General features: G+C 42.0%; 1 protein-coding gene across 4 annotated transcripts in view; it reads left to right on the plus strand.

Moving 5' to 3' along the window:
* Window positions 1-14,631, plus strand: part of ppp3ccb (protein phosphatase 3, catalytic subunit, gamma isozyme, b) — a 33,305-nt gene that overhangs the window by 10,851 nt on the left and 7,823 nt on the right. For all 4 annotated transcript variants that reach the window (XM_007572726.2, XM_007572727.2, XM_007572728.2 and 1 more), the window contains exons 2-9: window positions 5,674-5,871; window positions 7,072-7,196; window positions 10,162-10,273; window positions 10,366-10,511; window positions 11,857-11,996; window positions 13,328-13,405; window positions 13,515-13,609; window positions 13,711-13,836. In XM_007572726.2, coding sequence (XP_007572788.1) covers window positions 5,674-5,871; window positions 7,072-7,196; window positions 10,162-10,273; window positions 10,366-10,511; window positions 11,857-11,996; window positions 13,328-13,405; window positions 13,515-13,609; window positions 13,711-13,836 — 1,020 coding nt within the window. The remainder of the gene's footprint in view (window positions 1-5,673; window positions 5,872-7,071; window positions 7,197-10,161; window positions 10,274-10,365; window positions 10,512-11,856; window positions 11,997-13,327; window positions 13,406-13,514; window positions 13,610-13,710; window positions 13,837-14,631) is intronic.

Consider the following 14,631-nt stretch of genomic DNA (forward strand, 5'->3'; position numbering starts at 1 on the left):
TAAATAGCTGTTTAGTTTAGCATTGATGGAAGCTAAGCCTTTCAAGTCCAAATGCGTCGGCTTTTTGAATTTTTTCGGCATTTTGAATTTTTTTCTAGCTTTTTGTGTATTTGTTGACAATGCCACAGGTGCACCAATCCGATAATATCAGAATCAGTACCAGTACTGAGGAAAAAACTTCTACATTGGATATCAATGACAATGTGTCCGATCCATCGGGATAGATCTATTAAGTCTAATTCTATGCTTTGTGCTCTGAGCAACATGCTTTATTTATTTTACATTATATTTAGAATTCCTAACTGCACTTCCTGAACTATTTGAACAAAGGTTTGTTGCAGTTTATTTTTACATGTTTGACAAAGGTAGTCAGCCTATTGTTGGTTTTACGGCCGTTCTCCTGATTGCTCTGACAGAACAGGTTGGAGTTGTTGTTTTTAAATGTTTGACCAACTTGTGAAAATATTGGTGTATTTAAGTGTGCTCTACTGGTGCAGTGTTGCCAAATAAATTTGTAACATTTCTTTATTTTGACTAAACAAACATTTTAAGTCGATTCAATATCGGACTGTAACGGATCAGTATTGGCTGATACTAAACCTCAGATATTTGTATCGGTATCGGAAGTGAAAAAAGTAGTGATCTGATATTATCCTTTAACAGAAAAAACGATGTGCATTGCTACACATGTAACTAAGCATGGTTATGGAAAAACCAAACTGGCAAAATAAAAAAATATTCAATGTTTGTGAAAACTTCTGAGCTGTCAAACTGTCATGTTGGATAACGTACTCTTATGCTACAAATAGGGAAATTTGGACCATTTTTGATATCCGATAATATTGATATTATGATCAACTTACAAATATATTGCTAAAAAAAATATTGTGTGTGGCTCCAAATCCAGGCCTCCATTGGTTAATAAATTTGATTTCCATTGATGATTTTTGTGTGATTTTGTTGTCAGCACATTCAACTTTGTACAGAACAAAGTATTCAATGAGAATATTTCATTCATTCAGATCGAGGATGTGTTATTTGAGTGTTCCCTTTATTTTTTTGAGCTATATATATATATATATATATATATATGTAGTTGTAAACTACATTAAACTAATTTTGTATCAAAATATTTCACTACTGCTTTGACACCTTTGGGGGGAAAAACCCCAATCAGAAACAAAACGGTATATTATTATATTAATTGCTCATATCAGCCCAGTTTTATTTATCAGACTGATACGGATATGTTGAAAATTGACTAATATCAGCCGATATCGATGTTGTGCCGATATATCGGGCATCCCTAGCTACAGATTTATTTACAGGTTTATTACAGAGTATTGACATTTGCATATTTTTACACCATACTTTACACATAAGAGGTTTTATAGCTGCAATAAAGATACAAATTTGATCACATACCAATTTTATTACCAATACCTTACAGTACTTTGCAGTTGAAACTGTGAAAATTTACTGTAGGGCAACACTGAATTAACTTACCTTCAACTTCCTACTGCTGCTCTCAAAGTTCTGTTCATCAGAACTGTCATGCACCCTTTACAGTTCATATGATGAGCTCAGCAGGCTACAGTTCTACCAGATGTTTTCCAGTTGCTGCTGCTGCTAGTCTGAAGGAATTATGCAAAATTTGTATTTCAATTAGTCCAATAGTGTCCTTTCTGGTTTTGATTCTTTGACTTGACCAATCAAAACACTCCAAACAGTGTTTGGAGCATCAGCTGCCAGCTAGTCAGTGTCTATCTCTTCATTGGGGGTGGAAAAAAGCTCACAACTTGCAGAGCAAGAAACAGAATGAAATGAGAAGTATTTACACACATGCTCGTACATGGCAGTCACTGAGGTGGAAAAGAATTCAGTGTGTAAGAACAAGAAAGCTGCTTGGGCTGTTCTTGAAAGGCATCATTGTGGCGTCAATGGTTTTTTTTTGTTTGTTTGTTTGTTTTTTAAGGCACACACGTCAAACTGAAGGCCCACAGGCCAAATCCGGCCTGCCTGTCAAATTTGTTTTATGTGTATAGTGCCAAATTAAATCAGTGTGGAAAGATAGTTAAATTTGAGAAGGACTCGTGGAATGCAGGAATTGTAATTAATCAATATTTGAAGAGTTTGTTGTTGGGTAGTTTTATTAATACATTCTGCCACAATGAGCCCTCTGACATTTCTCATCTTGACATGGCCCAAAGTGAGTTTGCTGCCGCTGTTATCGGACTCAACCTGCTGAGTCCAACATCACAGAACTGTGCTGAATGTCTAACCTGGTCTGAACTCTGACCTTTAGATAGGTGTTGTAAATTAGCCCTTTACAACAACACCACCACAGTACAGTGAATCAGATTATTTGGTAAAGGTGGAAATTCTTCTTCCAGTGTTACTGTGATGTTTATGTAATGAGAACTAAGCACTATAATAAACTTCACCATGGAGATGGGGACATCCTCCTCCGAATAAAGTTATTGACCAAACATGCATTGGCACTTAACAGTTGTAAACTACATTAAACTAATTTTGTATCAAAATCTTTGCAAACTACATTTTCATAGTTACATTTTTGCAAACATTGAACTAAAATTTGTACTGTCTTAACCAAAGCAAAGTCACATAGTCCATATCTGTATCTCAGGTTTATCAGCATATTTATCAGGCATCTCATTTGAATGCATTATATTTATTTAACATACTATTTAAAGTATGCATACTTTAAATAGCAAATAGCTTACTTACTATGCTTTGTACTGCGACCTCTGTGTACCACTCCAACCTGGTAGCTGCAGGACATTTTAATGAGTGGTCAGTGAAAGATGATGATCGCAGTATTCTTTTCAGTTTTACTCTTTGTATTTGCAGAATTGTTGAGATGACAGATATCCCGTTAAATGAAGTATCAGGAATATCTTGAATAAAGCCAGTAGCTGTTGTTGCTGGTGTGATGTCCCACCCTCAGCCAGCTACACACAGCCAGTTCTTACGATTTTCACAAACTGCTTGAGGCAGTGCAGATTATTGTGTTCACCTGCCAAATCTGTACAGGGAACACACAGGTCTGCAGAGTGGAGGAGGGGTAGTGGTATGGGCTGCTGCCATTAACACTGCATTAGTTGAAGTTCAGTTCCCACTCACTGAAGTTTGACGAACTCCTCAAATTCACTGTGAGCTGAAGGAGCTGATGTTCTCAAAACAACATTGGTTAGTTGGTTACTAAGATGAGGTGTGGTATGTTTACAGTCAGGGTTCCAATAAACGGTGTTCTCTACAGGGACTGTACCAATAAAAGGCTGCTACAGCAGAAATAAAAAGATCTCTTGGCTTTGCCGCTGCCTCCTCCGTGTGATCCGTCAGATTTCTCTGTGAAACTGGTATTTTCCAGGAATCGAGCTGCTTGGTATTTCCTCTGGGGGCTGGGCTGTGCCGTGCCGCACCGCGCCGTGCCGTGCCGCACCGCGTCGCACTGCCAGAGTGTCTGGTCAAGCCTCAGCACGCCGTCGTAGCTCATTGACTTGATTACAGCCCTATGAAAAAGTCTGAACACCAAGCTGACTTCCAACACACTGACAAACTACAGCAGCAGCCACTTTATGGTCTGCACAGAACATTCCTGGTTCACACTTAAACATTGCTGAACTTTGTTCTACCTGAAACGGAGAGAAGACACTCTGAAATGATGTAATCAGAATGAAATGATCAGACTGAGTGGATGCTCATGGGAAATAAGGTGGTGACTGAACGGTGGGTGTTGGGAGGTGGAGTAGGAGAGAAATGTGCCTTTGGAACAGAATTGGGTAGAAGCAACAATTAATGACGAACCGGTTAGGTGACATCATTCTAGTTCACGCTGTAAGATTTTTGTCCCAGTTTTCTCCTTCCGATCATCTTGAGAGAGATTCCTGCCATGTGTGGTGTGTTAGTGTTCTGGTCCGCTCGGAAAGACGTTGTCATGTGTGGAAACTCTCAGGTTTGGAAAATCGGCCAGAAGTTTCGAAATCTTGTCGTGTGAACAAGGCATTAGCTTTCTGTCTGACGCTGGAGCAGCGCTGAGTGATGTGACTTGAAATGATCACAGTAACTGTTCAACACAGCGGTTAAAAAAAAAAAAACACACACTCAGGATGAAAAGAAAAGCAACTCTACAGCCGTCCTCCTTCTCTGATCTAACAGTGCAGCTTCAGTACAAAAGTTAAGGTACAGAAGGTTTGAAATAACTGTTGCTTTGTGTTTGGGGTAAAATTCAAATGCTGATGATAATCCCAATGAGTTCAAAGTGGATTAGGGGAGACCGGGAATGATTGTAACGATTGTTCCTTTGGTATATTAACTCCTTGATGTTTGGAGACGGAGTTCTCAAAATGTTCTTCAATATACCCGTGTGTGTTTACTACAAACGGCTCTGGTTGTTAACGCTGGAAGAATATCAGGAACTTGGTGAGTTACACAGATGTCCTTTGTTACATCTTACCTCACCACTTTGGTAGTTTGTAACAATAAGACCAAAATAAGCAACTATAAAGGCAACTGGTTGTGCCGTCTCTCAACCTTATCAGCTCAGTGCTGCATATAAAATGGTTCCACAGCCTGCCACAGAAAGCAATTAATGTCATGATAATTTAAAATGAGTTCAATCATTTCTATTCTAATATTTTTTGAAGGCCAATTTTGTTCAGAGCCGTGATGATAATCCATTTTATTTATTGTTTTTGGTTGTTTTGCATATTTAAAATGTCTTCCAGTTCCAGTGTTGTTCTGTACAAAATGATGCTCCATTAGTCTTTGAAAGGGCAAACCTATGTTATTATGCTGTTATCAATATATTGCTTAAAAAATGGACACAAAAAATATTAATTTCTGGGACAATTCTTCATCCAGCAACATTTTTTACCTAGCAGGCCTGACCGTTTTCTTGTGAGCAGTCTACTGTGAGACGCCGAGCGCGTGGTGGTAAAAATGGACTCGGACGCATCTAGTGGACGAGTCTGTGCCAACTTCCAAGCAGTAAAGTACACCAGAGTTCATGTGGTCTGAAGAGATGTCTTCAGGAGTTTTCATTATTGGTAGATGAGGGAAGCTAAGCCCCGATGGGGAAATGATGCGCCATAGTGTGATGAAGCCATTTCCCCCGTTCTGCACGGAGCTTGAGCGAGAACGGATTTCTACTGCGAGGATCTGAAGTTGTGGCAGCTGCCGTTCTGAAAGCGTCTTCGTGGCATTCAGGTACTTTGTCTCTGTGTCCTTGTGGAGGATACTTCCTGCTGCAGCTCCGTTTTCAAAGCCTTTCTAAAGAGCTGCATCCTCCAGCAGAAGCCACTCATTCAGAGGACAGAGCTGCCTTGGCAGCAGGCGTTTCACAGAACAATTCCATCCAAATAACTTCTTGAATGAAGCAAAATTTATAAAGAGACATTTGTCGTCAACATGTGGTAAGGGTTGAGATATTTTATTAAAATCCACTCAGAAAGAGGGTGCGTTTTTCTGCCTCACCTTGGGTTCTCAGTTTGGGTAAGAGCTCTTCCTGCCTCTGTAAGGTAAAACATCCGAGCAGGAACGGCTCCATCGCTCATGTCCTGTCCTCACAGTGAACCCTGGGTTTATCAGTGTGTTTGTGTCGTTGACGTCAGAGCCTCACCCCACTGCCTTTCTCCCCCACCATGTTTTCAGCGGTGCCATATCCTCCCGGTACACGCCTGTCGGTCAAAGACCTGTATGCAGATGGGAAGCCCAGCCTGGAGCTGCTGAAGGCCCATCTGGTGAAGGAGGGCCGGCTGGAGGAGGAGGCGGCCCTGCGGATCATCAACGAGGGAGCCAGCATCCTGCGCAAGGAGAAATGCATGCTGGAAGTGGAGGCGCCCATCACAGGTACACCAGCCTACATTCTAATGTATCTATGAACGCCCTGAAAACTAGATCCGTTAGTGGTGAACAAATCTGTTTTGGGTAAATCCAGCTGAAATAGCAACAGCTGTAGAGTCTGTGATGTTTTACTGTCCCCAACAGTTGGGTTCCTCATGAAAGCAGGGAGAAAAGAACCATCTCTTTATAGTTTCTATGGTCACACAGAAGTTTATATTTCTATTCATATTAGGACTTTGTATTATCTTCCATTCATTTTAGTAACTGCATTAATGCCTAAGCCAGACATTTTCCCTAAGCATAAACTTTTCTAATTTATTCAAAACCCTTATCTTAACTAAAACCTAATTAACATAAGTTGATCAAGGTTTCATTTGCTTCTAATCAAAGCAACACTAAACAGCTGGATTTTATCCTTGATTTAAAGGGACTCAGTGTTTTATCTGTTATGCAGTTTTCTGGACGGGTCCTGCTGAAGCAGACAGACAGATAAGGGCCAGGTTGGTTCAGATAGGGCTCTTCCCCTTTTTAATAAATGAAGTGATAATTTAAATAGTGATCACACCAGCTCACCTCCTGGCTCCTTGCAGTTGGAACCATCTGGAGCCCAGTCACTGCTCCACAATGGGACCAAACTACATCCCAGATGGTTACTGCCGCTTTCTGCAGTAAGCATGTTCCCTGAAGTCTTCCACCGTCTTTGCAAATAATGCAAACATGTTAAACTTGATCTCAGTATAATAACCAAACATCTATCTGTCTGGAGTTAGTTGTTAAAACAAGGATCCAACCAGTTTTTCTTTTTCATGGAAATAATAAAAGCCTTCCATGTAACTCTACACCTTCCCTTCAGCCTGTAGACACTGATCTCTGATATGCAAATGATCCCACCTTGCCCAGCTGCAGCTTCCAGTCTGTTCACACTCTGGACACACTCCACTTTTTTCTGTCACACACACACCAACATAGATCTGTCTGAAACCTTTGCAATCTATTTTTGACTTTAACAAAATAGGAACTATTCCAAATAAATGCTTTCTCTCCCATTTTCCATTTGACAGCAGAATACGGAAGCATAGAAATAGTCCTCCTAGATTCCACAGGTTTTCAGTTGAGACCCGATGCAGAGTTTTCTAAATGTTTGGAGAAGCTGAACCCAGCTGTGTGTGTGTGTGTGTGTGTGTGTGTGTGTGTGTGTGTCCCCAGTGTGTGGGGACGTCCACGGCCAGTTCTTTGACCTGATGAAGCTTTTCGAGGTGGGCGGCTCACCCAGCAACACCCGCTATCTGTTCCTTGGAGACTACGTGGACCGAGGCTACTTCAGTATCGAGGTAGGACTGCACAGGGCTCCACTTCCTGCCTCCTGCTGGAGGTACATGGGGAAACTAGTTGGTGTAAAATTATAGATCTTAAAGGGAATCAATCTGGATTGGCTCATCTGTGCTTTTCAGAAAGTATAGATTGGAAATCATCCACAGATGTCAGCTTTCTCTTGCTCATTTAATCCATCTTATTTAAAGGGGCAGTATGATGTCTGATCCAGGCACATAGTGTCAGTTTATAGCACAATCAAGTAACTATGTTACCTTAAGTTGTTATAAAAATGCTGTATGCATTAAATATGATTTAAAAGAAATTTGACAATATTCAACACCTTAAGATTGGGTATCTGTCTCTTTAAAAACTCCTGTTATTTCTGACACTCCGCCTTCAGGAAGTCATCACAACATGGCTCCTCTGTTATTGTTTTTTACTGCGTTTCACTGAGAAGTAGCTCTATAATGAGCCCAGCAGATGCTCAGTCCCATCAGGTGTTTGCTAATTGCTTCTGGCTAGTCTGAAGGAGCTGAATGGTAGAGTGGTGGGGCAGGGCAGCTCTGTGAGGCAGAGTCTAGGAAGCCTGGAACTTGCATCTCTTAGGAGGAGCTTCATCCTCATAGGCAATACTAGGTCCACACAGGCATTGTGTACAGCTGAATGGTTACCATGGAGATTAAGGATTTCTCAAACATGCATGAAAGAATCAAAGCAACACTCCAGGTCTGCTTTTGATGAAAGAATGACATAATAACATGATGCAGATCTAAAAAAATATATAAATTTTACATAACACTGCGCCTTTAACCTTCTTCTAGTCATTTAACAGTGGAGTTTTGTCCGTTTCAGTAAACAAAGGCACAGACACGAAGAACTGTTCCATAAAGAGAGGCGTTACACGAGGATGTAACAAGTGAACCTTCACAGCTTTAAATAGTGTAGGAAATGAAAGACTCTTTGTTGGTCTTCTCACACCCCTGACTGCCAGACTCGGCGCCCCACCCATACGAACACTCTTGGTTAAACACAAGCCTGCCAACGCCTCCCTCTCTGACTGTCTGAGGGTTCTGGGCTGAGGAGTGGACTGTGTGTTTTCTGGCTGGCAGCCTTTCTACAGCTGACTTCCAGGAGCCCAGAGCTCATTAAACATCCGCTGCTTCTCTGGGCTCCTTTAATGGAGACGCCGTTGGTCTTCAGACTGACTCGTCATCCAGATCACTCGGTCAGCTTGACCACTGCACTATCATCTGCCTATAAAAATACACATAGTGTTAAAACTTTGGAATTTTTGGTTTGACAGATTTAAAATATTCTTTGAAAAAACCCTGATGAGTTCCTCAGATTGCATGAATTAAATCACTAACAAAGGTAATCATCAACTCCTCCTTCAAACGGTCTTCCTGCTATAGCTAGCTACAGCAGGAAGCTAATTATAGCTACATATGGTTTTTCTCCTGTGTCTGAGCCAAATGAGTGATTGTTCATCAGTATTTTTTCCTCCCCTTCATGTGTCACACATGAAGGCTACATTCACACATCAGGTGAACACGACCCAAATCCAAGCAATCCAGTTCCCATTTATTTTCACTCCCCCAAAAAATCTACTCTTTTGGATACGGATCCGATTGTTTTCAAAGTGTTTGGCGTCTGAACCATATTGTCGCATTTTATCTGACTTCTGTCACTGTCGTGAGACATGCATCACAAATCTGCACCAGAAGAAGCCAGATGTGGTAAATCCAGACCTGAACGATGTTGATCTCCAGTTGCTCCCGTGGGAGTTTTCTACAGAGCCTGGCTGCTGATCAATGATCACATCAGCTGAATCCCTGCACCGGTTAATGATTCTGTCCCTCCTGATCCGGTGTTATCCTGGAAACGGTTACAGATGCTTATTAGTGCTGCAGGCCGGCCCGGTCCAGCCCGGTCCCGTCTTCCTGTGCAGTTTGCTGAACTCTGGTTAAACTACAGATCAGATCAGCTTTGCTCTGGTCTGACTGGTACTTTGAAATACTCCTTCAGTTTTCTTCTGCCAGGTTAGAGCTACAGTAGTACAGTAATGGCTTCCATTCTTCCAACTGAGAGAGAATTACATCCCACTATCTTCTTTATTATGGAGATTCAAGACGGTATATAAAATATAAATATACAGAAGATTATTTGGATTATTGGGAGAAGAAAAAGTTCTGACTTTAATTTTTCCTTTGGGGTCAAGAAAGTGTTTTTGAATTGAATTTCCGAATTCTGACTTTTGATCTCAGAGGATAAGTCAGAATTGCTTTTTCTGTACGAACTACACAAAATTAATAACGTATGAAATAGTTATTTAAATAAATATTCAAATGTAAAAATACCTCAATTTATTAAAAATAGATTTAATTATTTGTGCCTCAAATGTATTGATTTCATTTTAAAAACTAGATCTAATTATTTCACTCTTTAATAAACCATTTCAGTTTGCTGTATTGAAGCGCGTCATGAATTGATTTAACTGTCAACTCGGTGGGCTCTTCTGATTGGTTGCAAGACTTCCTGCAGGAGATCCTTCTGGCCAACAGCATCGCCATCCATGACCACTTCCTGAAGATACTTGCATGAAATTAGTTTGATTTCCATTGGAGATTAAGTATTTCTGAGCTTCTGATCCATTTGCTTCCTTAGGTTTTTTTCTGGATCCTTGTCATTTGGTCTGTTTCTAGTGAGGAGGAGTCCCATGTAGGTCTGATTTCACGGTTTATTGATTACTGAGGTGATTACATGGAGGTGAATGATGAGATGATCTTAACCGTGGAAACGTCTCTTCCGCTCTGCTGTATTTTTTATTTTTTTTAAGACTCATCAGAAAAGGGAAGTTGTCAGAAATCTCCCACTGGAGCTGCTGGGAACAAAGTGATCCAGGGAGAGTGGCTGCTGAAGCAGAAAGTCAGCAACTTGTTGTCTTGTTGGACCAACCGTCTCTTCCCATGTATGTGTCTGCAGTGTGTGCTGTACCTGTGGGCTTTGAAGATCAACTACCCTGACACGCTGTTCCTCCTCAGAGGGAACCATGAGTGCCGACATCTCACAGAGTACTTCACCTTCAAGCAGGAGTGTAAGTCAGGGCGCTCAGCTTCCGCAGTGAACGACTGGACTCTCAGAGCGGTAGCGCCGTGTGCTCAGAGTGTGTGTCTGTGTGTCCTCCAGGTAAGATAAAGTACTCTGAGCAGGTTTATGATGCCTGCATGGAGGCGTTCGACTGCCTGCCTCTGGCCGCCCTCCTCAACCAGCAGTTCCTCTGCGTGCATGGAGGCCTGAGCCCTGAAATCACCTGCCTGGACGACATCCGAAAGGTGAGAAAAACCTTAACATAATGCAAAAATATAAAACAAACAGGCTTTGGTTGTTAACAGTCATGATTTCAAGTCTTGTTGAATGCACATCTGATGTTTTCTGTATGACTTCTAATAACCTGAGGAGTGTTTGGCAGTTCAGACCTGACCTACTCTGGGTAGGTCAGTGGGGGCTGAAGGTGCACCAATGAATCGGCCCCGATTTCATTAATTTTGGGAAACTGGTGATCGGCCGATGCATGTGAAACTGATCTTATCTTCCTCTGCAAAGGTCTAAAATCATTCACTGTCCCCTGTCTGCTGTGAGGTCTGACTGACAGACTGGCCCATCAGGTCATGTTTGCACTTTTGCAATAGCCACCCCACTGCTGCCAACTCAGCGATTTTCTTTCTATATGTAGTGACATTTCTGAAAAAAAAAAAAGTGTCGGCCAATATTGAAATGGTCAGGTCAGGTTTTTTTAAAGATCAGCCAGAAAACTGCAGTCAGCATCTAGTCGGACCTGTGGTGACTTGAAGATGCAAAGTTGATCTCATCAACTTTACATCAGCATAGGTGTGGAACAAGACGCTGTAATGCCCTATAAACTTGGCTGTGAGTTGCATGTCAAAATCAAGTAAAAGGAGTTGAGCCTGAGAATGGAGCCTTGAGGAACTCCATGTGCTCAGAGTATGATGGACCAAATCGAACGAATTAGGACTGTGGTCAATGTGGGGCAGTTCCAGAAAATTTTTCCTGATTTTCCAGTGAGATCCACTATTTGTTGACCGAACATTTTGATACCACAAAGATAAAACATAGTCGTAGTCTGAGTGTTGAGGCAGTGATAAGAGGAAGAGTGGCCATTAATTCCTCTTTAACGTTGATCCGGTCACAGGGAAGACAGGTTTTTTTTGTTTTTGTTGCTATTGCGGCTAAAGTTTGCTTTGCAAGATGCTACTTTCCAAACAGCTAACATTGAGTCATGCTAGTGCAATTATGAACACGACGCACTAATACGTCTCATGTTTGTTTCAAGCAGTGACTTTTTCTGTCACCCAATCAACGGACTGAGTTGTGTGACTTCAGTAGCTCCACCCTGACCAGACAGTTGTACAACTGAAGGGGGAAACATAGCTAATTCAGTTCCACAGTGGCTGAAGGATGACCAGATCAATGTTTTGGGTTAGCCAGCAACTAGAAACTCAAAAGTGTTTTGAGTTAGTGAGGCGGCCTACAAACCTGACTGAGCTTCAGCGGTTCCGTCAGGAGGAAGGGACCAGAGCTTCTGAAGACAAATACAAGAATCCTGAAGAAGGAAACTAAAATCATCAGTGTTGTTGTCTAATAAATGTTTGTGTGCAGCTGGACCGCTTCAAGGAACCCCCTGCATTCGGGCCCATGTGTGACCTGCTGTGGTCGGACCCGGGGGAGGACTACGGCTCAGAAAAGACCCAGGAACACTTCTCCCACAACAGCGTACGAGGCTGCTCTTATTTCTACAGGTACGGCCCTCTGGCTGCCTCGCACGCCGTTAATCTGGCCTGCTCCCAAACAGCGGCTTATCTCCAGATAAGTGACGGCTGGTTAAATCCTCTGTCACACAAATATTGGAAACAAATATTAGCATTCTCCTCTCTGTCTTAATATTTGTATGGAATCAGCCATGTTGGCACCAAACATGGGTCATAAAGGAGACGGAGCTGCTTCTGCCTCTGCTTTATATTGGCTCAGAGGCAGAGCACACACAGGATGGGGGAAGGAGGGGTCTGGCTTCAAACTGGAGTCACTTTCAGGATGATAGAAAATAAACCACATGAGCACTAGATGATTATTTCCAATTCACTTCAGACCACTGATCTGATCTGTTTTTTGTTTTTATGGTTACAAGCATCAGTAAGACAGTTCAGCAGTCGCTTCAGGAAGTTAGAAGGTTGCATTTGCAACTATAAATGCAAATTCTCTCATCAACAATTTTGTGCCGAGTTGCAATTTTCAAATGCAATTTTTTTGTGAATCTAACCAATCACCTCAAAGTTTTCTGTATGTGCCTTTCTGACCAATCACTGAACCTCGACTGAATTTTGACCAATCTCCTTCGTCCCCTTCTAATTGAACTTCCTGTTTCGTGTCTTGAAAGCCGAACCTGTGAGATGAGTGACGGTACAGGTTAACATTTGCCTTTTTTGTAAAAACCAGTCTCGATGTTCGGTAGGATTTACTTCTACTGTGTCTACAGTTCATGTCAACCTGAGTGACCAATATGGAATTCCTCTTTTGCACTTTGACCTCTCCTAAGGACAGGTTTTGATTTGTATCAAGGTACCTGCAAATGTTATTTGTACTTTAAACATTAATTGTGTTCAAATCCTGTCTTTTGGGAACGTTTTGTGCACCAATTTCTACTTTTTAGTAAGACCAGGTTATGGTAGAAATAAAGCTTTCACAGAATTTGCAACTTTGACCTCAACATTTTGAAAACGGTGCAGCAAAATCAGAAATTTTATGCCACATCTATCACAAAAAAAAGTCTGCTCTAATGTTGCAAATGACAAGTGGATTTGCATTAATAGTTGTGAGCTCCACATTGCAGCTTCCTGCAGGGACTGCTAACTGCATGCAGCAGTGTGCTGTGTGTCCTCAGAGGCCTGCAGTGGTAGAAGTGGGTTAGAAGCCCCCACCCATGGCCCCCCTAAAGCCTCGACCTTATTAAATCCCTAATTTTAGTACTGCTACCGTCTCTGGTAATCATCTAGTTAAAGCAGCCATCTTTACTGTCATGGCAACCGAGTTGGAGCGGAGGCGAGGCAGCAGTAACTCTGTGTTGTTTGTGCAGTTACCCGGCGGTCTGCGACTTCCTGATGAACAACAACCTGCTGTCTGTCATACGGGCTCATGAAGCTCAGGATGCAGGGTGAGTCTGGTAACCTATGGAGTGGGTCCATATTCTGACTGCTTGTGTTCATCCTGAAATGTCCTGTCCTGATGTCCCGGGGACGTCCCCTCCTGTCTCTGTCCTGCAGGTATCGAATGTACAGGAAAAGTCAGACAACAGGCTTCCCGTCTTTAATTACAATTTTCTCCGCTCCCAACTACCTAGATGTGTACAATAATAAAGGTAGGAGAAGTGCACACTGGAAACCATGGATACGGGCTGGAGACCTTGGGTCCCTCGCAACAGAACATGGAGATGTTGACGTGTTTGTGTTTTGTCCTCAGCTGCGGTGCTGAAATATGAGAACAATGTGATGAACATCCGGCAGTTTAACTGCTCCCCCCACCCCTACTGGCTGCCCAACTTCATGGACGTCTTCACCTGGTCCCTGCCCTTTGTTGGGGAGAAAGGTCAGCCTGCCGACCTCTGCCACACACACACACACACACACACACACACACACACACACAAACGGCTTGAGACCAAACCTGTTAGAAAGGTACACACAACCAGAACTGACCCCAATATGCTTCTGAGCAGCTGTTGAAGGAAGCTGGGAACTGGTTAAGAGGGAACTGGTTAATCTACCCAGCTGTTAACCAAAAGAAAAAAGAGAAAAATCCCTTTTTTATTTTATTTTTTTTAATCCTATCCGTAAACTCTTAAAGGAGTAGTGTTATGTAAAATCGACCTTTTGGAGCTCTACATCATGCTATCTCTAGAGTGTTACTTTCATTTGTTCGTTCATGTTTGAGAAATTATTTAATCAAGTACTTCGTTACTGTACTTGAGTACAATTTTCGTGTATCTGTACTTTACTTAAGTAGATTTAATAATGGATAATTTCTACTTTTACTCCACTACATTTTACAGTAAGTATCTGTACTTTTTACTTCACTACATTTCTACAAAACTGTCGCGTTACTCGTTACATCCAAGTCGCGTTGCGCTTTTTGTCCGTTAAAATGTGAAATTCAGGGACTTAATGTGTCTGTTGTCACCCATCGCCTCCCCCTTTATTCGCTCCAGACATGCGCAGTGGTTTCCTCTGAGCGGGAGAAGATGTCTGTCTGATCGTCAGTAATATAATAGCGCTGCATAAATCATAAGATATGGCGACATGTAAAATCAGCAGCGCTTCGCTTTCACAGACGGTGGGGACTTCTGTCCAACTTTTAGCGTCACTTGGAAGGAAAGCTTAAAGA

This window comes from Poecilia formosa, unplaced genomic scaffold (assembly GCF_000485575.1).
Source record: "Poecilia formosa unplaced genomic scaffold, Poecilia_formosa-5.1.2 Scaffold307, whole genome shotgun sequence".
Taxonomy (NCBI): Eukaryota; Metazoa; Chordata; class Actinopteri; order Cyprinodontiformes; family Poeciliidae; genus Poecilia; species Poecilia formosa.